This window comes from Zonotrichia albicollis, chromosome 31 (genome assembly GCF_047830755.1).
Source record: "Zonotrichia albicollis isolate bZonAlb1 chromosome 31, bZonAlb1.hap1, whole genome shotgun sequence".
Classification (NCBI taxonomy): Eukaryota; Metazoa; Chordata; class Aves; order Passeriformes; family Passerellidae; genus Zonotrichia; species Zonotrichia albicollis.
In genome coordinates, this window is record NC_133849.1 from 972,700 (window position 1) to 998,755 (window position 26,056).

Consider the following 26,056-nt stretch of genomic DNA (forward strand, 5'->3'; position numbering starts at 1 on the left):
AGGCAGGAATGGGGGTTCAGGGGTCCCTGAGTCACGGGAAGGGGGGTCTGGGAGAGGCGGGCGGATCCCGGGGACGCAGTTTGGGAGTGTCATGATCTGTCCTTACGAACGGGTTTCGTGATGGTTCATGGATTTGATCCCAGGGTGCAAAAGACCTGACACGGTACAAGGGGGTTTGCAGCGATAATCAAAACAAATGCACCTTTATTGAAATAACCACAGCAAAAACGCATTGGGGAAAAATCAGGGAAAAAAGGGAAAAGAGGGAGGAAGAACAATGGGTATACAGCTACCAAACGTCGAACTGTGAAATCCCTCCATGTCCTGCTGATGGAGTTCACCAGTTCTCTCCATGTCCGGGGAGATCTCAGAGGCCCAGTTCATCTGGACCCCAATTATACTCTTTTTTGATGGGAGAAGGGGGGGATGGATTTTGCAACTGAATCAAAGTTAGTTTACTGTATCTTCGGGGGGAAAGAATGGTGTTTGGAAAGGGGTACGCACAGTCCATGTTTGGCAGTAGGCGAGAGCCATTGTTTTTGTGGTTGACTGCCTGCACTTGCAACATCCATCTTGCTTTGGGCAGCTTTCCTTCTCCCCCCCATAGACCTCCCCTGATTTGGGGGTTTCAGTCCCAGTCTCTGGAAGAAGGTGAGAGGGGCCTTCTCACATAGGGATTTCGTGCCTCGGTCTCTTGATGAAGAGGCTTCTTACATCTCAGTTTGTCTGTCATGGTTGTTACAAACGAGTGAGAGGGGTCTTCTTTGGGGGGGACCACCCTAAAGCCTAGGAGAAGTTCAGCCAGGCTGAGAGGTGGGGAGAATTCCAGAGCTATTGTGCAAAAGGGCAAAATGCCCTTTGAGCTCAGTGTAGCATATAGCAAATGCACCTGTGAAAACAATAATTTAGCAATGCTCTCAGGTCTCAGGCATATGACTTTCCCCTAAAGGATCAGAAACTTCAGACAGGAAGGGTCTGTTTTTCAGTGACCCCCCCAATGACGATCATGAGGCAGGTGAGGGATATTTCAGACAGACTCTCACACGACCCCGTGACTCACTATTGTCTTGAGGGATCTTCATCCGCAGGGCTCTGGAGTGTCGTTGATGAGTCTGCAGAACTCACCGTATGTTGGTAGTATAACCTGGAAAAATAGGGATAGTATGATAGAGAGAGGAAAGAGAGAGAGAGAGAGAGAGAGAGAAGAAGGAGGAAAAGAAAGGATAGGAAAAAGAGGGGGAAAAGGGAGACTATAAACAAATATAATTAATATTGATTATAACAGTATTATTTTCATAACAATTTTCAAAATGGTTAATTAATTAAAATAGTATTATTTTTGTGACAATTTTCAAATGGTTGAAACAAATCAAAAATAATCAAAAGCAAAAGCAATAATCAAATCATAATATAAGCATTAACTTTAAAATTATTTTCTAGAACAAAACTATAAAAATTGAAGGTAATTCTCATAAAATCATAAACGGGTCTTGGAATATGAATCCCAATGTTACCAGTTAGATTGTGCCTGGGCCAGTCTGACCCTTGCTGCTGGGCCAAAGGTGGCAGCTGTGGTGTATCGCCCCATAGACACCTTTAGCTTCCTGGTGGTTGCAGCTGGGCAGCTGAGCAAGTCCAGGCTTGTTAGGAACTCCGTTTACCTCAGGAAGAAGGCTTCAGGCGAAGGTGAAGACAAAGGAGATGGATTCTCCTGGAGGGTTTAATATCCAGAGCTTTATTCCATGGTCACACAGGTCTGAATCTTGGCAACAGCTCCAACAGAATCGCGACCGCACGGTCTGATTACCTTTTTAAGCTCCCGGGGGGAGGGGGAGGGGAGGGGACAGGTGAGCCACCAACCAGGTGGGAGGGGCAGGGTCTCAGGGGAGGATGACACCCAGACAGACCAATGACCTCTGGGCCTGAGGGGCATCCTTTGAAAGTGACAAACCACACGACGCCTTGCTGGAATGTTAAAACTGATTGACAGCCCAGCAGGGGGCGAGGGGGGAAGGGGGAAGGGGTTATTGGCACACCTGGGGAAGGGACCCGGAAGTTTAAAACACACCGCAACATCTCCCCCTAGTTTTGTTTAAAAAGAAGAGGACTGTGTTTGTGGTGCAGAATGCTTGCCAAACCATGGTTGGTAAATCGGTTCTTCCTCTACAGACGGGTCAGTGTTTTCCACTGAGGCCTCCAGGTCATCCATTGGAGCACTGAGGGCTTCCAAATGGTAGACTTCAGGAGGGGGGGATGAGCTTGAAATTAACTTAAGAACCATGCATTTGATTAGTCCAAAAACAATGCTAACAACTACAATAACTATAACTAAAATAAACAGCACTAAAAACACAGTTTTCAGAATAGATCCCAACCAGCCCGAGAGTCCCCAGCCTTTGAACAGTCCATTCAACTAGTCGTCAGTTTCTCTGTTGATGTCTGAGAGCCTTTGTCAAGGCAGTCCATATGTGGTTTGGGCTGCGGTAGGAGATCGCAGGTGGGATGATCACGAGTAGGACAAGAAGCAGGCTCGGTCTCATGGCATCTCAAGGCTACACACAAACAGTGGGATCTAAACTGCTACAAGAACTTGAAACAAACATATATTACAAACTATTCCTGATAGGAGGCTTAAATGGAATTTCCTCCAGAGAACGTGTGCGGCGTTTTCTTCTCCAGGCAGCGTGAGCAACCTGGGGTGCTTCTGTAGATTTCTCTGAGACTTTGGGAACATAGGGCTTTACCCATTTGGAAGGAACCCACCTTAAACCAGAGGGGGTGGACACACAGGCATATCCACGTCCCCAAGTGTATCGGATTGGGAAAGTCAGGTAGTGGGGAGGGGGGAAAGTAGTTTTTGTAAGGTTTTCAATTTTTTTTTTTTCTTTTCCTTATAGTCTTTCCCTATTTTCCTGTAGTTTAGGTAATAAAGTGTTCTTTATGTTTAAGCTAAAACCTGTTTTGCTTATTCCTGGTCACATCTCACAGCAGACACCAGGGTGAAGGCATTTTCATGGGGGGCACTGGCTCTGTGCCAGGCTCAAACCATGACACCAAGTAACCAATTTGTAAGGTCCCACCATTTTCCAAGTCTCAGGGTCCTTTACTAAAACTGGAGGTTTTTCTTTCATCAACCTGTGACTGCTCCCCCCAAAGTGGTGTAGGATGGGCGGGTTCCGGCTGTCAAAAGAACAACTCAGAAAATTGATTGTGAATAGTGCCCTGAATAACCGGATGTGGGGAGGTTCTACCTTCAGAACCTGTTGTTGCTGGTCCAGGACCCTTTTAATATCACGGTGAGTTCTTTCTACAATGGCTTGACCTGTAGGGAAGTAGGGGATGCCAGTTTTGTGCTCTACTCCCCATTGTTGCAGGAAGCTCCCAAATTCCTTGGATTTATAAACAGGCCCATTATCAGTTGTCAGCTCCTTGGGGATGCCCATGAAAGAAAAAGCCTGTAAGAGGTGCTTAATAGCATCGATAGATGATTCTCCTGTGTGGGCAGAAGCACAGACCGCTCCAGAAAAGGTATCTACACTAACGTGAACATATTTCTGCCGTCCAAAAGCCTGTATGTGTGTTACATCTGTTTGCCACAGTTCACAACTGTTCAGTCCCCTTGGGTTTGCTCCCGTACTCACTGTAGGGAGTGCATGTTGTTGGCAATTTGGGCAAGTGGCCACAATAGCTTTGGCCTGTTCTCAAGTGATGTTAAACTGACGAACCAGGCCAGGTGCATTTTGGTGGAAAAGCTGGTGGCTGATTTTTGCCTGTTCAAAAACATTTGGGAGAGTGGCCATCACTGCAGGTGCAGCAAGAGCATCTGCCCTTCTGTTGCCTTCAGCGATAAACCCTGGCAAGTCAGTGTGTGACCTGACATGCATCACATAAAATGGTTGCTCTCGGTGAGTGACTAACTTTACCAGTTTTGAGAGCAATTCGAAAAGTGCGATGTTAGACACTTCTTGCAGTATTGCTTGATCTGCTCTGGATACTACTCCTGCCACGTATGCAGAGTCTGTAATCAGATTAAATGGTTCTGAGAACCTTTCAAAAGCCCTAACAACCGCAGCCAATTCAGCAACCTGAGGTGAACCTTCCACCTCTACAACGTCTGTCTCCCACTGCTGGGTTTGAGGATCCTTCCAAGTCATAACAGACGTGTGGGACCTCCCGGACACATCTGTAAAGACAGTCAGAGCCCCCTTTAAAGGTCTCCTACTTAGAGCACTTCTCAATTTTAAAGTAAATTGAACATCTTGTTCAAACAATTTGCAAGCGGGCCGTGCTACCAAAAATTGTCCTGAGTAGGAATCCAGAGCAAACTGCAACACTTCATTTTCTTGAAACAATTGTTCCAGTATCCTCATAGTATTTTGACCTGATTTTAACTCAACTGGAATGTGAATGCACTTAAAATCACATCCTGCTAACTCCATGATTCGGGTCCTTGCTTTCCGGATCAGTTCTGCTATCAGCTCCTGAGGCTTTGTCAGTCTCTTGGACCTTTTGTGACTGAGGAAAACCCATTCTATGATCAAGAGAGAGTCCCTCTGGTCCCGGTCCTTTTTTGGTGTGTCCTTTGCCTTAGGTGTTTGTTTTTCTTCCCACTGGAAAATAATTCCATGGAGGTGTGGCAACTTTCCTAGGATGATAAATTTGAATGGCAGGTCAGGCCGGCATCGGTGGGCCTGTCTTGTGGACATTGCAATCTGAACCTTTTCTAGAGCTTTCCGTGCCTCTGGGGTAATAGACCTAGGAGCACCTGGGTCCTCTCCCCCTTTCAATAAATTGAAAAGAGGGGCAAGGTCTTCGTTAGTCAGACCAAGCCATGGTCTTACCCAATTCAAAGACCCACACAACTTGTGGACATCCGCAAGGGTCTTGATCCTTGGATTGATTTCTAGTTTTTGAGGAACAATGGTCCTATTTCCAATTTCTAAGCCCAAATACTTCCAAGGTGGCATCTTTTGAATTTTCTTTTCCTGGAGCTTGAACCCTGCAACAATCAATGCATCGATCGTTAGGTCAAGCGCATGTGTGAGTAAATCATCATTGGGGCACACACAAGGATATCATCCATATAATGATAGATGATGGCCTTCTCTGTGGCTGCACGCACTGGGGAAAGCAGGGAAGAGACATACCACTGGCAGATAGCTGGCGATACCTTCAGGCCTTGAGGAAGAACGGTCCAATGGTACCTTTTCATAGGGGATTCCATGTTGATGGAAGGGACTGAGAATGCAAAACGCAGTGCATTGTCACGGTGCAAGGGGATTTGGAAAAAACAATCTTTAATATCAATAACAGCTAATTTCCAGTCTTGGGGAAGCATTGTTGGGGATGGCATACCAGGCTGGGGAGAACCCATATCTTCAATTACATTATTAATTTGTCGGATGTCGTGAAAAAGTCGCCATCTCTTTTTGTCAGCTTTTTGGATGACAAACACTGGAGAGTTCCATGGGGACATGGTCTCCACAATGTGGCCCTTTTTTAATTGCTCTTCCATTAGTTCCTCAAGCACCTTTATTTTTTGTTTACTGAGCGGACACTGTTTCACATCAACTGGTTTGTCTGTTTTCCACTTCAGTTGTTGGGTGGGGCACTGTTGTTCAATGACTGCTGCACAAAAATGCTGTGGAGAGTCTGGAATATCAATTGTGACACCCCACTGGGCCATTAAATCTCTCCCTAACAAGCGTTCCGAAAAATCTAACACAAATGGACAGATATTTGCCAATTGTCCGTTTGGTCCCTCGATTTGAATAATGCTTTTGGATTGCCTTGCTAATTGCAGACCTCCTACACCTTGAAGGTGACCAGCAACATTTTGCAAAGGCCAATGTGCTGGCCAGTCTTGTACTGGAATCACTGTGCAGTCTGCACCTGTGTCTACAAGCATCTCAATGCGTTTAGACTCCCCACCCCCACTGACATTGCACCACAATTTAGGTTTGTCTTTCCCGATAACTTGGACCCGGGGCGACTGTGGGCCCTTGTTTTTCAGTACTTTCAGGTAAAGACGGTACAGGGATAGCTTGTGCAACAATTTGTCCCTTGGGAAGAAACAGGGGTGGGTGGAAACAGTGCAGGCCGAGAACAAATTGCTTGGGATCTGATGTTGTCATTCCTGGAGCAATCTCGATCTCTTGTGGTGTGTTTTTGTCCCCAGTGATGATGTACTTACAACGAATTTGGTTCCAAGTACCCTTCTGTTCAGGATTGATAGAGACAAAATGCCAGTCAGTGTCCTTCAGGTGGAGTGACTCTGTCAGCTGCAACCTGTAAGGCTCATTAACAGAAGACGTGGTTAACATAGGATCACCTAAATCATAACAAAGGTTATTTTGTTTCACTTTTAACAGTGGACTAGCAGACTTGGTCTTTGAAGCACCTGCTTCACTTACACAATTATTAATATTATCATGCGCTTGATTTGTTTTGCTACCCTTATTCCCTTGGCCTGCTCTTTTTGTGTCTGCATGCCGTGGAATGCAACCCCACCGTGGAGCTGAGAGAGCAGCCACGCCACATGGCAAGCTGAAACCGGGGCCTCTGGTGCCGCGTGTACCGAGAGCCCCCCTCCCCCGCACAGAGAGAGATCCCCTCCCCCGTAAAGAGAGAGAGAGAGCAGAGTCCCCCTCCCCCGCACAGAGAGCCGAGCATGCTGCGCTGCCGTGCTGGGGGGAAAGGCAGAGAGCACTCTCCCACCGGCGCGAATTCCAAAAGAGAGCAACACATGCGGCAGAAATAGAACACAATGGATTCCCTCTGTGGAGGCTGCGCAGCCAAAAATGCAAAGGCGAAAAAAGGAACAGAACTCACAGCAGAGTCTGGGTTTTTTTGAGCTTCTGCTCCACCGAGAGCAGAGATACTCACCCGAAATGGAAGCTGTAGCTGACTAGGGTCCAGGCAGGTCTCCTCACTGGAACAGGACCTCTCTATGGGCAAGAGAGGCTACCCTGTTCTTCCTCTGGAAAATCTGATCACCAAAATGGAGCTGGGCTTTCCAGAGGCGCCGAACAGCCCACGAAACTTCTTCTGGGAATATTCCCAAAGTCTCTAGCTGAGAGCGAAGCAACCAACGCTCTTTCAGCTGGATGCACGGCTGCCAGAGCCTCTCCGAGGTAGTGAGAGTCCGTCTGGGGCTGCAGAGTTGCTTGGCCCATCCAGGGATGCCAAATATTGGAATAAGAATCCCAATATTACCAGGTAGATTGTGCCTGGACCAGTCTGACCCTTGCTGCTGGGCCAAAGGTGGCAGCTGTGGTGTATCGCCCCATAGACACCTTTAGCTTCCTGGTGGTTGCAGCTGGGCAGCTGAACAAGTCCAGGCTTGGTAGGAACTCCGTTTATCTCAGGAGGAAGGCTTCAGGCAATGGTGAAGACAAAGGAGATGGATTCTGCTGGAGGGTTTAATATCCAGAGCTTTATTCCATGGTCACACAGGTCTGAATCTTGGCAACAGCTCCAACAGAATCACGACCGCACGGTCTGATTACCTTTTTAAGCTCCCAGGGGGAGGGGGAGGGAAGGGGCAGGGTCTCAGGGGAGGATGACACCCAGATAGGCCAATGACCTCTGGGCCTGAGGGGCATCCTTTGAAAGTGACGAACCACACGACGCCTTGCTGGACTGTCAAAATTGATTGACAGCCCAGCATGGGGCGAGGGGGGAAAGGGAAGAGGGGTTATTGGCACACCTGGGGAAGGGACCCAGAAGTTTAAAAGAGGCTATTACAACACACTGCTACAATGTTAGAAATAATTCATGCTATTAAATAATATATTTTATAAAGACTGTGAAATCCGAACGTGTCTCTGACCACACATGGGCCGAGAGCGGATGTCTCTTCAGATTCAGGCAGAGAGTAGATGTCTCTTCAGATTCTAAAGATTCCCGGACACGGCTAAGTTAATGATCGACACTTCAGCATAAGAATGGACACTACCAGGACAATGATCACTGGTATCTGGAGTCCTCGGAAACCGCCTAAGAGCGATCATCATCCTGCAGATAACATCAATCAAGATAGCCAGGGACTGCCAGAGTTATACATGTGAATACATGGCTTCCCCAAAGTCAATCAACACTGACTATCCCCCTGGAGACGATCTTTGTCCAGCTCTGCACACGGAAAGAAAAAGCTATGAATGTGAAGAGTTACAAAAGAAATTGGGACTCCTTCACCTCAGGCACAATAAACTGTATAAAATCTCGTTGCTAGAAGTGGCTCTCGTGAACGCAGGGGATTTCAATGCGATAGAGGTCAGATCCTGGTTCACCCAGCGCTGACCCCAGGCTCAATGCTGTCTCTTTGGCTGTGGTGGTTTTGAGGACCGTATTTTGGTCGTGCAAAAAGATAAATCTTTTTGCATTTTTAATAATTTTGTTCACAATCGATCATTTATAACACCGGGCAGCCTGCAGATCTCCGTTTGCCGGAATTCCCACACTCCCCGGGGCTGTGACACTCCCCATGGTCGCTCCACAGTTCAGCCACAGTCCCAGTGTAGCAGGACACGTTTTCACAGTGGCCGGGGCCCGCCAGACCCTGCACGGCGTTACACAAAGGAGCAGCTGTGCTGCTGCTCTTCCCCCTTTGCCTTTCATATTCCAAATGTTTTAGCAGGCCCATAATTGCTGACCAAGGCTTCATAACACCCATGGCTGTGTCCTCACCATTAGAGGCTGCTGCAAATATATATTGTCCAGCTCCCTCCCAAAAGGGCAAATCTAAAACAGCCGCTTCTGATCCAGCTGATGGCTTTCACACCATATGAACAAAGCTTGTAGGGCTCATTCATCATAATCAATCCCTCTCCTTTTAAAGAAGAAAATCAGTACCTTCATTACAGAGTTTTCTGGTGCTGACATCCAAGCTCCCATGGTCTCCTAGGTGATTCCAGTCCACAAAAACAGGGCTAGAAACCTCACAGCACTTTCCAATGTCTACTTAGCAAAGTCTTGGTTTTTCACGGTGCTGGCTCTCCCGCCTGATTCCCAGGTTTACGCTGTATTTATTCTGGTTCCAGCACTGATTCCAGCTCTAGGCCACTCATAACCCAGTTCTACATTGATTCCCAGCTCTTACACTGCTTGTAACCTGGTTCTACACCGATTCCCAGCTTTACGCTGTAATATTCCTGGTTCTAAACACTGTACCGGCTCTTTGCCATGTGTCTCCTTTGCTCTGTGCCAGGTTATGGCAGAGTCCTGATCACTTTGGCAGTCACTACGTGTTAGGTCACGTGTGGGGGGAGAGGAGACCACTCAGCCCTGATTTCATGTGGCAACAGAGGCAGTTTATTTCCCAAGCCCCCCTTATACAGCGCATTTGAAAGACCCGGTCTGGATGCTGTCATTCGTTTGAACTCCAGGCCCCTTCAGGTCCTGGCCACTGAGATGGCTGCAGCCTTGGGAGATGTTTAATTGGACAAGACCCTTTTCAATCATGGTCACACATGTGCAGGGGAATGTATACAGACGGAAACAGTCAGTGCAAGCAAGGTACCTGTGAAAAATTCCCCTCAGAGGTCACTGAAATCCTCCCTTCAGATGCTTTTGCATCTCCTGCTGGGTGAAGGTTGGGGCCTTGAGGAGTGAGGGTATCAGCCAGGACACGTTTCAGTGATCCTGCAGGCAGAGAAAACCCGAGGGCATGATCCAGCATGATCCCAAGGGTTTGCTGCCTCTGAGAGGCCCCCTCAGAGGGAGACTGAGGGTCACAGCCCACAGTGGCCCAGGAGAGCTCACAGGGTCTCCTTTTGGACTGCTATTGATAGGGTCACAAGAGAGTGGGCTTCAGTCACAAGGGTGTTTCATCCCAGCCACAGTTTGGCTTGGCACTTCCTCTGAAAGTGTGAGAAAGGAATGTTGTGCCATTCAGGCAACAGGAATATTTTCCAAGGCTGGCCATAAGGAAAACAGGAGCCTTTTTGCAGTTCCTGGGAGCAGACAGTATTTCTGATAAGTCTGGAAAGAGCAAAACCCAGGTGCTGTTTCCAAGGACAAGAGCTAACAAGCATTTCTCAGATCACACTGCAGCCTGGAAAGGAGGAGGGGGCAATGCACCACCACACTGGGATCTCAGGGGTGCCCATGGCCTGGGTGATGCTGGCCTGATGTCAGCCACCCACCAAAGCCACTCTGGCCCTGCCCCCGCAGCTGCACAGGGCAGAGAGAATTTAACCAAGAGTTCCTGGGTTGGGATAAGATGGGGAGAGATCCCTCATCAAACCCCAAAATGAGCATCACAGACCCAGCCTGGGCACAGGGAGAGAATTTATTACCAACCAAATCACAGCAGCACAAGGAGGGGAAATAAATCTCTCCAGCATATTCCCCCCACCCATCAAAGATTACCAGGATGGGCGTAACCAAGGCTCTGCCCAACAGGGGTCACTGGGGATCATCCAGTGTGGATCCTCCCATAGGGGGTGGAGTTGGAGCAACTCAGAAAGCTCTTTCTGCGCTTGGGGCCCTCACAGGACTTCCCTTACCAGTGCCTCTGTTGGTGTTGGGTCAAGTGAGAGCTCCTGGAGAAATTCTTCCCACACTCAGGGGCCTCTCCCAGGTGTGGATGCACAGGTGGAGTTGCAGTTTACACCGTTCCTGCAGGTTGGGCAGCAGAAGGGCCTCTTCTCCTTGTGAATCTGCTCATGTATGAGGAGATGGGAGCTGGTCCGAAACCTCTTCCCACACTCAGGACACTCATAGGGCCTCTCCCTGCTGTGGATCTTTCGGTGATTGATGAGGTTGGAGCTCTGCCCAAAGCTCTTCCCATATTCACCACACTCTTAGGGCCATTCCCTCTGTGTGGATCATCTGGTGCTGGATGAGGTCTCAGCTCCAAAGCTCCCTCTCAAGCCCTTCCCACATTCCAAGCACTTGTTGAGCTTCTCCCCACCCTAAGGCTTCCCCACCAGTTCTGAGCTCTGTCTGGATCTCCCTCTGGCCGCCTTCCCGGCACATGGAAGTCTTTCCTCCTCACAGCTCCTGGGGCTGGGTTTGCAGCCCCTCCTTGTGTGGGATCTCCAGGGCTTTTCATCCCCATTGGATTCCTTTGATGTGGAGCCACTCAAAACGGCCTCTTCCATGAGGTTTTGCCATGGGGATTTCTCCTCCCTGGTCTCCCTCAGCAGTTCAGTGCCTGGGATAAGGAAAGAAAAGGAGAGGAAGGAATGAAGAAGGAAAAAAGGATAGAATGAGGAGAGGAAGGAGGATGGACAAGGAGAGGATGGGATTTGCCTCCATGCCAGAGGGAAGGAGATCCACCCAGTGCATCCCCATCAGGATAGAGAAGGGGATTGTCCTGCAGCTGAGAGCAATCCTGGGATGGGAGATAAAGCAGAGGAGTGGTGTCACAGACATTTTTCCATAGAAATCCTTTCTTTAGGATTTGTTCATCTTCTGAGAAGCTGAGGCCCCAGAGGAAGAATGAAAACAATTGTTATCGGCTGGTGTGGAATGTAACAGGTGCAGCGGTGATTGGGCTTCTGTGAGTGTTTGGATTTGCTGACCACTTACAGGAGAGTTTGTCCTTGCTTTCTGCTGGACACAGAACTTTGTTATTCATTCTTTTCTATGGTATTCTTAGGTTAGCAGCCTCTGCAACTTCTCTCCTTATTCGTTTTAGTATAGTCATAATGTATTATATATCATATATCAATAAATCCAGTCTTCTGATCATGAAACAAGATTCTTGTCCTTCTCTCACCCTGGAGACCTTCATCAGGTCATTGTAATATTTGGTGACCCCTCGTGTCAGAGAAAAAATTAATTTGATAGGACCAGAGCAGCAAATTGCTGCACTGGGTAAAATCCTGTATGTGTAGCATGTGATGGTTGCTTTGAAGCGACCACAGAAGTGGATTCAAGCCAGGAGCTGAAGAACTGAAGATCCTGATTTGGACAGAGTTCACAGCCAAGGCTGACCACAAACAGAACCTGAAAACCCTCCGGGAGATGTTTGGAAAGAGCAGCAGAACCGTGAAGTGAGCCAGAACATGCTGGACTCTTTCAAAAGGTACTGTTGGCTTTTCTATCCCAGAGTATTCAGCCCTTCCTGATGAACCAGCCCTCAGAAGTTTGTGGCTGTTCGTATGGCAGACACATGCTTTGGAGGAAGAGGTTCAGTTCTCTCCTTCAGAGGAGAAACTTATTGCCCTCTGGCAAGAATGGTGTAGAGAAGATGGTTTTTTTCTTCAGCAACAGATCTCTATGAGTTCTTTCGATGGGCAAAGCTCTTTGGGTTCTTTACTGATGTCCTATACGTTTTGGATGTTTTCGTGTGGGAGTGCATGGATTCCATTTTCCAATTCGTTTGGAGTCAGGGACGCATCTTCCCTCCTGTCTACCCAGCATTTAGAAAGCTCTTCCCAGTTTTGAAACGGAGAGAAGCTGTTTTTCCATAGATTTCTAACTGCTATGGGCAGGCCCCATTTCCACCGTCCCCAGCGGGAGAAGACCCGGTGGGGGATGAGTTGGAGCTTCCCAGCCCCCCTGCTTCGCGGCGGGGGGCGGGGGGGTGAAACTTCGCCGCGCAAAGAAGTTTTTTTTACTCTTTCTCCGGAGCCTGTGCAGATGGAACCTTCTCTTCTCCCCCCTTCTCCCCTGCAGGGGGCCTGGGAGTGGGTGGGCCTGCCACCGCCGGCCTCTCGGACCCCGCCCTGCTCAGAGATGGGGGTGGTACCAGTCCCCGAGGCCCCCCCGCCCCTGCCAGCGCCGCGGCCGCCTCCAAGACCCGCCTTGCCAGCGCGGCCGCCTCTCCGGGTGATCCTGTCTCCGCCTCTCCAGGCAGTCCCGCCCGTGGCTTCACCGGCTTCCCCGCCTGCGTCTGAGAATGCAGAAACAACACTTCCTGGGCCTGCTGAGTCGCCAGGCGACGACGACGCATCTCCAGCTTCTGGCTCAGCAGAGGAGGGATTCTCTCCAGCCCCTTCAGCCCCCCCGCTGCTTCCATCGGCCTCCTCACCGCCTCAAGCCGAGACAGTCCCTGTTCAGGATGGTGCTGGACACAGCGCCGAACCTGCGGGACCCTCGGAGCAGCCCGCGGCCGCTCCTACATCCAGCGTGATTCCCTCCCTGGTTCTGGCACCCCCCGCTGCTTCCACTGGCCGCCCCAGCAGTTCTGCCACTATCAGAGACTCTGTCCTCCGTGTCGGTGTCAAAGGCTGCCCTGGAAACGGCTGTTTGTTTGGGCTCGGACCATCCCGGACAGGTTGCCTCTGTAACAGCGGCCCAGGTGCCTGGTCTCTCCTTCCGTGGAGTGGGGGGTGCGCGACAGCTGGGGGCAGGGGCAGTTCGTCTGCCTGCCTTCAAGATCAGCATTCTTGGCGGGTTGGGGGGTGTTTTTTCGGGGATTGTCCCATGGAGGCTGCCATCTCTGCCGCCTCTCTTGCGCCCTAGTGGCGGGGGGCAGGTGCATCCCGAGAGCTCTGCCTTTGGTCCCCAGCCCGGAGGGGGTGGGGAGGAAGCCATGGGGCGGATGAGAGACAAACCTGATGCATTTGCATTGCAGGGGAAGAGGGCACAGATGGAGGAGGAGACCATAGCTAGTTTGCTGTGGAAAACAAACATCTCCAGACCCCAGATGGGATTTCTGGGGAAAGCTTCTATTTCCCTGCTGCTGGCATGCCTCAGTGGTTTTGGGGAAAGGAAGCGTGTCCCCACTCGTGCTGCCATTGTACTGGCAGCAGGGTGCAGGCCTGTGGGAATGCAGAGCCTGCCTCATGGGTTTGGCCTGGGCCGTTGGGCTCAGGAAGTTCCTGGGCCAGGGCCATCACTTGGCCTCCTGATGCCTTTGGGGGTTGTGATTTCTCCTACCGGTCCTGGCCCCCCTTTGTAAGCCAGTTCTGGGGTTCCTGGTCCATCATGGGCCAGGGCCCCCAGGGCCTTTCCTTCTCTGGCACTGCTCTGCTCAGCTGCTGCTCTTTTCTTTTTCGATCAAAAAAAAAAAAAATTAAATAAAAAAGATTGAAAATAGCGGGCAGCAGCTCTGAAGCACTGAAGCATTGAAGGGCCAGAAAAGGACATGCCAAAGTTGTTCAAATTGTTTGAAATTGTTTGAAATTGTTGTAAGACTGTCAATGGTTTTTGATAACTATTGATGGGACTCTTTTGCAGCAAGTCTGTTTTCAGGACCAAAAAGGATTCTCAGATATCCCAAGAGAAACAACTTCAGCTCATGGACTGTTCCTGAAACTCAGCTGCTTGGACTTGAATTTTCTTTGCATTGTTTTTTGCATTTTCTTAGATTGTAGAATTGTTTTAGTAATTTGTTAGTATTGTATATTTTACAGGTGAAGAAATTTCCTGTTCATTTCACATCAGCATTTTTCTTTTTAATTTATACAATTTAGAAAGGTGAGATGTCACAGACATTTTTCCATAGAAATCCTTTCTTTGGGATTTGTCCATCTTCTGGGAAGCTGAGGCCCCAGAAGAAGAATGTAAACAATTGTTATCGGCTGGTGTGGAATGTAACAGGTGCAGCGGTGATTGGGCTTCTGTGAGTGTTTGGATTTGCTGACCACTTACAGGAGAGTTTGTCCTTGCTTTCTGCTGGACACAGAACTTTGTTATTCACTCTTTTCTATGGTATTCTTAGGTTAGCAGCCTCTGCAACTTCTCTCCTTATTCGTTTTAGTATAGTCATAATGTATTATATATCATATATCAATAAATCCAGCCTTCTGATCATGAAACAAGATTCTTGTCCTTCTCTCACCCTGGAGATCTTCATCAGGTCGTTGTAATAGAGGGGGGGGAAAGGAGCAGTGAGTTTCTCCTCACCTGCCTCAGTGTCCCATGCCATCTTCCTTTTCCTCGCAGCCTCCTCCTTCTTCTCCATCTGGACAAAGTTTGGGATTGACAAATCTTGACTTGGGGGAAAAAGGGTTAGCCCCTTGTTCATCAAGTCCATCGCCAGAAGTCACCGCCTCATTCACTATTGGTGAGCCCAGACCCTGCTCATCTCCAGCCTCCCCCACCCCTCCAGGCTGCTGGGATCCCCCAGCTCTGGGATTGCTCCTCCCTGCTCTCTCACTCCCAACGAGCCCCAAAATGTCACACCCCTACTCCTGCTGGTACCAGGCAATCACCATGTGGGTCCTCCAAGACCCCTCCAAGGGGCATTTGCGGCTCAGCTGATGGGTTCTGTGAGATCCAAACATCCCCTCCCTTGTAAAAACCCCTCCTGGACATTCTCTGAGGGATGTGGGATGAGATCCCCCTCCCTGCTCACCTGCAGGATGTGGAGGGTGGATCGATGCCGCCGGGACCAGGGAGAGCTGTGGACTCAGTGGGTGGGTGAGGGATCTGCATGGTTCTCCTGCTGCTCTTCCTCTTCCTGTTACTGTTCCTGTTCTTCCTTTCCCTCCTCCTTTCCTCCCCCTCATCCTCTCTCTCTCCTCTTCCTCTTGCTCCCCCTCCCTGCCCACCCCAGACTCCCCCTTCCCCTCCACCTCTCTCCCACAGTCACAGCACCACCAGCTTTTGGGTGGAGGGAACTCCCCCTGAGCCCCCCAGGGATGGGCAGGGGGCCTGGGGACCCACCCAGTGTGGCTCCATTCCCCTCCAGAGACTCAGGGAATCACTCCAGGGATTGAGTGATGGAGACACAAAGGGATCCCCATGGAACATCCCTTTTTCTTTTCTGTGACATCCTCACCTTTCCCTCCCATCTCACATCATTCCCCCAACCCAAAGACCCGTCTCAACTCAATTTGGGGGGTCCCATCCCTCTCCCGCTCTCTCTGAATCTTCTTTTCCAGGCTCTTCCACCTTTTCCCCATCATCCCGTCAGCCCCAACCCTAGCCTCTGTGCTTGGTTTTGGGGGTTGCAGGCCCCTCCTGCTCAGTCTGGGGGGGTCAGATCCCCCCTTTCCCTCAATTATGGCAGCTCATGGATGCTTTTTCCTGGGCACAATCCCTGAGTTTTGGGACTTTTGGGGTGTAGCTTAGAAGTGTGACAGTTCTCTCTGGCTTTCCCCTCCCTGTTGTGGTCTCAGCTGCCCCTGACACCTTGGGGGCGCTGGGATTTTCTTCCTGGGGACAAGGATGTTCATCCCCTTCCAGGAGCCCAATGCCTGGCTGGTGTGGGATCTCAGGATCTGAGTCCTGGGATGCCGGGCCCCCGAGACCACCCTTGGGGGGCCCGGGAGTCCTGGAATGTTGCCAGAAGTGTCTGGTGGCAGGACTTTGACCCTACACGGGAGACGACACCTTTATGAAGATAAGAGGACTTCACCGGGGTGAATGGCGAAAAGATTAGCTAATTAGAGGGAGAGACACAGGGTTTAGGATTTATGTACAGGGGGGTTTAGAGGAGTAAGATGGAGGAATTGGGGTGTGTCCTGCCCTCCTTCTTCTTCCTCTTCTCCTCCATCTTCTTTGGCCACGGTGGCACCTTTGGATTGGTTATTACTGAGAGTACACCGAGTTATAAGAATAGATGGTATTGGGGAAAAATGATAAATTTTGTATACGTAACAATGGGTATAAAGATACGTGGCGGTCCGGGGGACGGCACAGTGTGCCCATGGCTGACTGCTGAACAGATCTCTGTTCGGCTGAAAGAACATCTTTTAGATAAACAATTAATAAACATAAAAACCGAAAGAAGAACTGAAGCCTCTTCTCGTCCTTCGATACGCGGGCTGCCCCAAGGCCACCCCGGGCCTTTCCAGGCCCCTCAAACAGCCGAGATGAACCGGACAGGCTGGGGCTCCAGGTCAGGGGGTCCTTGAGCAACTGCCCCAGAACCTCCCCCTGGGTCTCTCAGCAGAGCTGGAGCTGCTCAGCCTGGGGTCCCCAAAGCCTCAGCAAGCCCCAGGTCCCTCCCAGGAACCCTCAACTCCCTCAACTCCCTCCCCAGCACCCCCCACATCCCCTGCAAGTTCTCCCCATGGCACTGGCCATGGCCATGTCCCCACATGTCGTTGACCATGTTCCACCATGTCCTCACACAAGGCTGTCTCCCCACCATGTTTCCATCCCTCTCATTGTCCCCCACATCTCCATCCATGCCCATGTCCCCATTCCCATCCATGACCATATGTCCCCATGTTGCTCTCCATGTCTGTATCCTACCATGACCACATGCATATCTTAATTCAATGTCTTTATTTTTATTCCAATATCAAGATATTTTAAAAGGATGAAGAGAAATGAAAAGAAAATCAAGGCCAAAAGAAAAGGACTTCTGTGTCTATGCTGGCAGAGCACCTATGTGCTTGGTGGGAGGGAAGAACCTTTTTTGGTGGAGTTTCTACCCCACTGTCTCAAAAATCTTGGTCTTCTCTCCACTTTTTCACCATTTGTCTGCCAAAGACGCCTTTGGGCAATAGGAAATCAAAATCATGGCATCCCTGAAATTGGGAAAGACCTCCAAGACCATTCAGTATTCCTTGATGCCACCAGAAGATAGGATTGAATGCAAAAGATTTTATGGGGGTGAAAGTCAACAAATCCGCTCTCCCCAATGAATTCCCATTGTTGGTCTGCGTCCCAATGGATGTTCCTGCCCCTGTATACATCCATGTGCCCACGGGAAGCCAGGAAGATGTGGAGCCACCCAGCCAGGTGTCTTCCCAACACAGATCACCAGGACCATGGATCATCAGGGCTCTGCCCAATGAGGGTCACTGGGGATCATCCAACGTGGATCCTCCCATGGGGGATGGAGTTGGAGGAGCGCATGAAGCTCTTCTTGAACTTGGGGTATTCACAGGGCTTCCCTCAGTGGCGCCTCCGTTGGTGTTTGGTCAAGACTGAGCTCGTGGAGAAGCTCTTCCCACACTCAGGACATTTGTAGGGCCTCTCCCCTGTGTGGATGCGCCGGTGGATGGTGAGTTTGGAGTTTTGCTTGAAGCCCTTCCCACAGTCAGGGCAGCGGAACGGCCTCTCCTCGCTGTGACTCCGCTCATGTACGAGGAGATCGGAGCTCCTGTGAAACCTCTTTCCACACTCAGGACACTCGTAGGGCCTCTCCCCAGAGTGAACACTCTGCTGGTGTTTTCTCAGGTCAGAGTGCCACCCATAGCTCTTCCCACATTCCAAGCAGGTGTAGGGCCGTTCCCCTGTGTGGATTACCTGGTGCCGTATCAGGGCCCAGCTTTCTCTGAAGCTCTTCCCACATTCCCCACACTTGTAGGGCTTTTCCCCAGAGTGGATCTTCTGGTGTTCTGTCAGTTGGCACTTCATGCTGAAGACCTTCCCACACACCCCACACTCAAAGGGCTTTTCCTCGGTGTGGATCCTCTCGTGTTTCTTCAGGCCAGAGCTCTGGCTGAAGCTCTTCCCACATTCACCACACTCATAGGGCTTTCCCCCAGTGTGGATCCTGTGGTGTTGCATCAGGTGGCTCTTCTGGCTGAAGCTCATCCCACATTCCCCACACTCATAAGGCCGGTCCCCGCTGTGGATCATCTGGTGCTGCATCAGGCTCCCCCTCTGTCTGAAGCTCTTCCCACATTCCCCACACTCAAAGGGCTTTTCCCCAGTGTGGATCCTCTGGTGTTGCATCAGGATGGAGCTCTGGCTGAAGCTCTTCCCACACTCCTCACACTCATAGGGCCGTTCCCCAGTGTGGATCCTCTGGTGCCTCCTCAGGCTGGAGCTCCAGCTGAAACGCTTCCCACATTCCTCACACTCGTAGGGCTGCTCCCCAGTGTGGATCACCTGGTGCTCAGTCAGGTCTAAGCTCCGACTAAAACCCTTCCCACATTCCAAGCACTTGTGGGGCTTCTCCCTGCCATGAGGCTTCTCCCTGCCATGAGGCTTCTCCACCAGCTCTGAGCTCTGGCTGCATCTCCGGCCGCCTTCTTGGCTCAGGGAGGCTCCTTCCTCCCCACAGCTCCCTGGGCTGGGTTTGCAGCCCCTCCTTGTGCGGAATCTCCAGGGTTTTTCCTCATCCTCCATCCACGCCCGAGGAATGAAAAATCCTGGTATGGGTAAAAAAGAAAATGAGAGCATCTTGGACTGCGAGTTCCTCCTTGCCCAAATTTATTTCAGGAAGTCATTGGGCATGTTGTGCCTGTAAGAACTTCCAAAACACCAACATTCAGCACAAAAATTCTCCCAACACCAAGACACAGATCAAAAACTCCCAAACCATAATGATTCACCAAAACTCCCGCCAAAATATAAAGATTCACACACCAAAATATCAAGGCAACAACATTTAGCTCAATAAAGCTCAGAAACACCAAGATAACAGCACCGTGAAAAGCATGGATTCCCCTTCCCTAGTCACCTGCTGCATGGTAGGAGAGAATGCTACTGGGGCTAGGGGGCAAACATCAGATACAGGGAGAAATGGAACCTTGGTACCTCCTGTTTCTGCTCCTCCTACACATCCAGTCTCCTTGCTCTTCCTCACACTCCTCTTCCTCCTGCTATTCCTCCTTCTCCTGCACAATCCCACCTTCTCTTCCCACATGCATCGTTTGACCATTTTGTTCCTCAACCCTGCTTCTCCTTCCCTTCTCCTCCTGCCCCAGGCCCAGCTCCCACTGCCGGCTCCCTCTTCCCCCCAAACCCACAGCATCCCACGGCAGGGGCAGGGATGGAGCTGGGGCAGGTCGGGCTGGGGCAGCGCTGGGCTCTCGGCCGCTCCCGCCCGCACTCGCTCCCCACTGCAGCCGCTCCCGCCAGGACAGCGCGGGGGGGCCCGGCCTTGGCGCTGCCCCACTCCCACCTCCCCAAATTATCCCTCGAGGGGGGCGCTGAGGCCGAGGGGGGGGCACAGGTGGGGAACGCTGGGAGCTGCGGGTCTGCCTGGCAACTACTGAGTCATCAGCGCCGCGTGCTCGGATTGGCTAAGCACTGCCTGAGGGTGGGGCTGCAGCAATGGGGGACACCCTGCTCCAGGGGGGATGTCCCACAAATGGGGGACCCCCATGAAAGGAAGAAGAGGAAAGTGTCTTTACAAACAGATGCTGTGAATCTGCTCAGAGATAGAGCCACGAACTTGTACGTAAGGAAGCGACAGGAGAAGTCATTTTCAGAAAATGTTATTAATTGATGATACAGACTGCTGCTCAGCCAAGGTCCTGCTAAACTCATGAACTTCGAGAAGAACAAAGACTTCACAGAGCCATGGATATAATTCGCTATACAAAACTGGGGAGCATGTAAAGGGGGGGTACATAGTAGGTGGATCGGAGAGTCTGTACCTCTCAAGTACTTCAGCCAATAGGGGAAGGGAAAGGGTGATGTGCCCAGGGGGAATTAGGATGAAAAGGAGGCTTGGTCAACAATTGGAGAGACTCCGTGGGAAATGTCTTATGGCTCTCCCTATTTTGAGGAATGAAATTACTTCTACAGGACTCCTCTGTCTGCTTTGTGGACAGAAACCTCTGGTGATGTCCATTTTTCCACACACCTTGGGACGCGTCTGGAATTCCTTCCACCATCGGGGCGGCAGACAGTGAGTGCAGCTGAAGGTGCCTCACCCAGTTTGGGTGATCGGCTCCCTTGGGGTTCAGCAGCACGTGGGATTGATTGGGTACCTGAGTGACCGGGAGACAGACGAGTGACACATCAGGGGGGGCTCTGAAGAGTCAGCAGGGAGAGAGCACTGAAAATCTCATCAGTGAGTGCACTGGGATCTTTGGGGAGTGAACATGGCAGGGCACCCATACAGGGCAGAAAAGAGAAGGCCAGGAAATGCTTCCCACCAAACTATCTCTGAAAGGTCTCTTAGGAGAATGTTGAGGGAGTTTGCACATTCTCCCATAGGTAATTAAGGACATGGACACCCAGGGGGGCAATAAGGGAAAGTCAGAAGGGATTTGGACAACAGGAGGTGGATGGTGTTGGTGCGCTGCAAAGGGACTGGGTGAAGGGGAGTGTGCAGGAATACGGTTAAGGCAAGAAGCAGCAGGAGGAATCTATGTGGTAAGAAAAAGAAAAGAGGAGGAAGAGAAAAATAGTGAGGATTGGGATGTTTTTCAGCAGGGTCTTATCCACAACATTTGCCAGCTGATCATTTGTATCCCCGGTTTCCAGGAGAGGAAAACAAGGAGCTCAGGGTTTCAGGGGGTTTCTCTCTGGGGGGCAGCGGCAGCACCGGGCACAGAGCTGCGGCACCGGGAGCACGGGCTGGGGGCCTGTGGGGAGCTGCGGGGCCGGGCCGGGGCTGTGGGGCAGCCGGGGCTCAGCGCCGGGCGCTGCCTGACCCCACCAGCCCCGGGCAGGGCCGGCAGCGGCCCCCGGCCCCCAGGAGGCTGCGGGACGCCCCGGCCGCTGCCCGGCCCCGTGCAGCTGCCGGCCCTGCCCGCCGGGGGGCGCCTTTGGACACTGCAGCAAGACAGGGAGCGGCTCTGGGCTACGGGCTGGGGAGGGCACCCTGAGCACAGGGAGGAGGAGCAAGGAACATCTGGGAAACGTGGATTGTACATGGAAGGATCAGGATTTTTTTCTAAGAATTTGGTTTGGATCATTGGAGAAATGAATTTGCAGAAAACAGCACAGCTGTCAGAAGGTTAGAGTTAGGGTTGAGCTGCTGATGAGAGCTGATTGCTGGGTGCTGGGGACCTCTGGTTTTTTTTTGGAGTTTTCCCAGGGGCAGGGCGGGGGGGGGGGAGGAGGAAGGGGGCGGAGATGCCGGAGGATTCGTGCGGGGGGGTAGGGGCTGGGTGCAGTTGCTGGCCCTCTCTCAGTTTTTTGTCCCTCTCCCAGGTTTTTGGAAGAGGACAATTGGAGCTGCTGCCCCTAGGCTGCTCTTTCCACTGCTGCTGACCGAGCCCATGTGAAAAATGCATATGATTGGCTTTTCGCAAATTTTAAAATGAGTATTATATGTTATGTTAGGAAGTTATGCTGTATTAATTAAGTAGTGTGTTAAATGTAGTTTTAGGTTATAACATAATGTCAAAATAGAAACTATGTATGTGGGATATTTTTTAAAGAAAGGAAGGAGGTACTCACATCAGATAGCCACAGGACACCTAAATCTTTCAGAGAAAAAGAATTTATTGCTCCATTATCAGAAGAAACTAACTTTTTCCTGCCTTGCTCATCCCTGAAGATGCCATCAGGAGTAAGAGGAAGAAGTTGACACTGACCAGACAGAATCCTTTGTTTGAATGGAATTTATGTATCACGTATGAGATGCATGAATATGCAAAGGGCTGTGGTTTTTCAGGGTTAATCCTCTGTTAACATGTGTCAAAACACATTTTTGGGCTTATTTTGCCTAGAAAAAGGTACCTGGACTGTCTGTAACTCTTTGTTTTCATTGTCTTGTATTGTCCTAAATCCTAATTGTCCAAATTTTTATTAGTCTAATTGTATCACCATTTTTATAACTATTATATTACTATTAAACTTATAAAGTTTTAAAAACCAGTGATTGGCGTTTTTCACAATTTGGTAGCAGAGGATGGTTACTAACACCTCGCTGCCGGTGCTTCAGGAGAGGCAGAGTGGGGAAGGCGCGCCCTGCCCCGTTGGCAGCCTCGCTCTGTTTCCCCTGGGGTGACCGACAGACGCAGGTTATGGTGGACAAAAGGAGACAATAAAGCAAAGAGAAGGGAAAAAGGCTCCCTACAACCGCGGTAATTGGCCCCCTAAGAGTAGTAATGTACACAAAGAACCCGGGAAGGAAAAGGAATTGGTAAGTATTTCCCAGGGAGGCAGGTACAGGGGGATGAATGTGTGTGAATGAGAGGAGGGCTGGTTGTCCCAGACCTGCCAAGTGAGTGCTGGAGTCTCCCACGCTGCGTTTCCAACTTTCTGTGGTAAGCGGCCAGGAAAGAGAGGAAGTGAATGTTAACAGCAGTGAGAGAATCCCCCGGGGTAACTGGGACTGGGTCTCAGAGAGGGGCTGGACCCCTCGGAGCAAGGGAACAGAGGAGTTTCTGAGCCAAATCCACTAGGAAATGAGACAAAAGGGGCCCCTAAAAACCTGCTGGATTGAGGGATAAGAGTGCCCAAGAGCATCCAGAATTAAAACCTGCTGGGTTGAGGGATTAATATTCCAAGAGCATTAAGGGTTAAACAAAATTCAGCCGGATTGAGGATATGCTCAAGAGCATCTGGGGTTGGACAACACAGATGGGTTGAGGGATATCCAAGAGCACCAGGACTGGCCAGAAACACCTAAACTTGTAATAGGTGATGTGAAAGTAAAAGGTACCTTATTGTTGTCTTGTTGTGTGTGAGAGTGAGTCACACACAAAATCAGCCTCAGCTTCCCGGGCGGGTGGGAAGGGGGGCTGTGGAAAGAGGAGTGTGTGACCCACAAATAAGCCATTGTTCTCCTGGGCGTGTGGGGGCTGTGGCATAAGGTACAGGTGACCTGAAAACGGGCCATTGTCCCCAGGGCGTGTGAGGGGGCCGTGGCTAAAGAGTGTGAGTGACACACAAATCAGCCCCACAGGGGAACGGCACCGGAGGCAGCAGAGTCAGGGCCCTCCCAGGAGGCCCGGAGATACTGAGACCCAGAGGCCACCCCAAGGCCAGGGGGGGCACAGGGACCCGCGATTCTCTGTCAACAGGGATCCACTCTGTGTCCTGAGGGCGGGAAAGAATGTGTGGAAGTGAATGGGAAATAAAAGTGAGTGAATGTAGAAAAATGAAAGTATAGGTAATGCAGATTGTGTATTTTAAGCTTCACTATATCTCCTTGGAGGGAGGTGTATTGTATTGAAAGTAGTGTGAGAAAAAGGTTTTTTATTTTCGTGTGTGTAGCTGAAAGAAAAGTGGAATTTAGGTTGTTAGTGACAGTGAAAAACAGAGGCAGAAGATGAATAGGTAAGATCTTGTTGAAAAATTAGACAGAAAACCAGTAAGTTGGATACAGGAAAAAAAAAGAAAAAAAAGAGGGAATAAAGGTGTACTAGCAGAGATACCCCAAAATAGTCCTTTGGGAGTTATGTTACCTAACAGAGATACAACTCCTTGCAAAAGGAGAAAATACAGGGTATGTAGAAGTTGATGGAAAAAACATGCAAACTATAGAAAAATGGAAATTAATCTTAAACTAGTAAGCTCAAGCTTGTGAATTATATACTTTAAAAAGAGCACTAGAATATTTAACACAAAATAAAGGAACTATATATACTGATTCAAGGTATGCCTTCAGAGTAGTACATACCTGTAAAAAATTTGGAAAAGAAGAAGATTACTTAATTCAAGAAGAAAAGGATTAGTACATGAGGAACTTACTTTAGAGGTTTTAGAGGCATTACAATTACCTAAAAGAGATAGCTACAGTACATATTAAGGAACCCCAAAAGGGAAAGACTCCAGAAATAAGAGGAAATAATTTGGCAGATCACGAAGCTAAGGATGCAGCAGAAAATGGAGCTGAAAGAGTTATGTTAATATTAACTCCAAATGAGGAAAAACTGGAAATTCCAAAGTTTAGGGAATCAGAGAAAAAAGAATTGGAAGTGAACAAGATAAACCAGGGAAATGGAAACTTCTTAATGGAAGACAATTACTTAATAAAATGTGCTTACTAGGAAAATATTAGAAGACATGCATCAGAAAACCCACTGCGGTACTCAAGCTTTGTGTGATCATTTTTTAAGGAACTATGGGTGCACTGGGATTTTTGGAGTAGCAAATCAAATAACTGAAAGATGCTTAATTTGCCAAAGGATAAATAAAAAGGTGATGAGAAAAACATTAGGAGGTCATGAGTTAGCTCATCGACCATTTCAAAGTATCCAAGAAGAAGTTGAGATATGTTAGGCTGTGGATTTATTTGTAAAGTAATCCCGTTCAATCGAGAAGAAAAGAGAATATGCCATATGTTAGACAGGAGATTTTAGGAGAATAAAAGTCTTAAAAGTATCAGAAACAACCGAGACAAAACAAGAAAAGAAAAAGGGGAAATAAAACGAAGGGGAAGAAGAGGAAAAATAAGAAAAAGAGTGGGATCCTCTGCAGGTCTTGCCCCCTCCGTTCGCGGCCCAGGCGCCTGTCCCGGGTCCCGGCTCGCTGCCCGCCTCAGCTCCGCCTGCCCCGCTTTCCATCCCAGGTGCGGCCTCACTGCCCAGGGCAGCTCCACCTGCCCCGGCGCTCTCGCTCAATTTGTGTGCCCTGCTCCCACTGCCTGGCCCGCGGCCGCTCTGCCGCCCATGCTGGGCAAGATGGGGGTTGCTCTGTCCTGCCGCCTGCTCCGAGCTCACCGCGCCCACCGCACCCAGGGGGGGTCCCAGCCATCCCATCCCCGCCTGCCCTGCCCGTGCCACCTGCGCTGGGCACCGCCGCTGCTGCCGGGCTCTCCCACCTGCCTTTGCTCTGCCGGGAGCTGCCGGATCAGCCGCCATCAGCCATCTGGGGGCTGCCCACGCTCCGCCTCGGGCTCCACGGGAACATCCCCCTCTGGCGATTCCAGCAGCAGACCCTGCCCACACTCCCACCGAGCCTCGGCGGGATATCCTCCCCTGACCCCGTCCTGCTCTGAGTTACGTCCCCTTGGGAACCACAGCTCCGGCTGTTCAGGGAAACTCTCTCTCTCTACAGGAAGCACCTTACCAAAACGGTAGGAGTTCAGTTAAAAGGCAGCCCTCTCCAAATTCTTTGCCAAAACACGGGAGAAAGGCCATAGAAGGGAAAAAAGTGAAAGAGTTAGATGAAGGGATTGCTCTATTTCCGTTCAGAGAGGTTCCCATGGGAGGGATGCGCTGCCCCGCCCCGCGGGAGCCACCAGCGCCCCTGCCGGCCGTGCCCGGAACTGCACCCAAGGGGAAAGCGCCGCAGCCCAAAGGCCGGGACTGGCTCCGGGCTCTGTTTGCTGTCAGTGCCGCAGCTGTTGCTGTTTGTTTGCTTTATTATACACACTAGTAAAGAACTGGTATTCCTATTCCCATATCTTTCCCTGAGAGCCCCTTGATTTCACTAGTCTAAAAATCAAGAGGGAGGGGGTTTGCACTCTCCATTCCAAGAGAGGCTTTTTCTGCCTTCCCGAGCAGACACCTCTCTTGTAAAGCAATACAAGCAACCACAGGCACTGAGGGGGCTGCAGGAGGGGCACAAGAAGGCCCTGCAGCACTTGGGCACAAAGGCACAGCAGGTGAATGCAAGAAGG

General features: G+C 50.3%; 1 protein-coding gene and 1 long non-coding RNA gene across 6 annotated transcripts; both read right to left on the reverse strand.

Moving 5' to 3' along the window:
* Window positions 1-420: 420 nt before the first annotated feature.
* On the reverse strand, window positions 421-16,854 carry LOC141725914 (uncharacterized). 5 transcript variants are annotated; one of them, XR_012577477.1, is made up of 4 exons: window positions 15,254-16,854; window positions 14,803-14,891; window positions 1,515-11,158; window positions 421-1,144 (listed from the first exon to the last, which is right to left on the reverse strand). It is a non-coding gene; the product is annotated as an uncharacterized LOC141725914 (long non-coding RNA). The 5 variants fall into 5 exon arrangements; XR_012577478.1 differs by having other exon boundaries at window positions 1,515-6,288; window positions 6,886-11,158; window positions 14,803-16,853; XR_012577476.1 differs by having other exon boundaries at window positions 1,515-6,296; window positions 6,886-11,158; window positions 14,803-16,853.
* Window positions 16,855-17,200: 346 nt separating this feature from the next.
* On the reverse strand, window positions 17,201-25,310 carry LOC141725827 (uncharacterized). The gene is made up of 2 exons (XM_074529945.1): window positions 25,256-25,310; window positions 17,201-18,953 (listed from the first exon to the last, which is right to left on the reverse strand). The coding sequence occupies exons 1-2, from the start codon at window positions 25,293-25,295 to the stop codon at window positions 17,749-17,751; spliced, it is 1,245 nt and encodes a 414-aa protein (XP_074386046.1). The 5' UTR covers window positions 25,296-25,310; the 3' UTR covers window positions 17,201-17,748.
* Window positions 25,311-26,056: the final 746 nt, after the last annotated feature.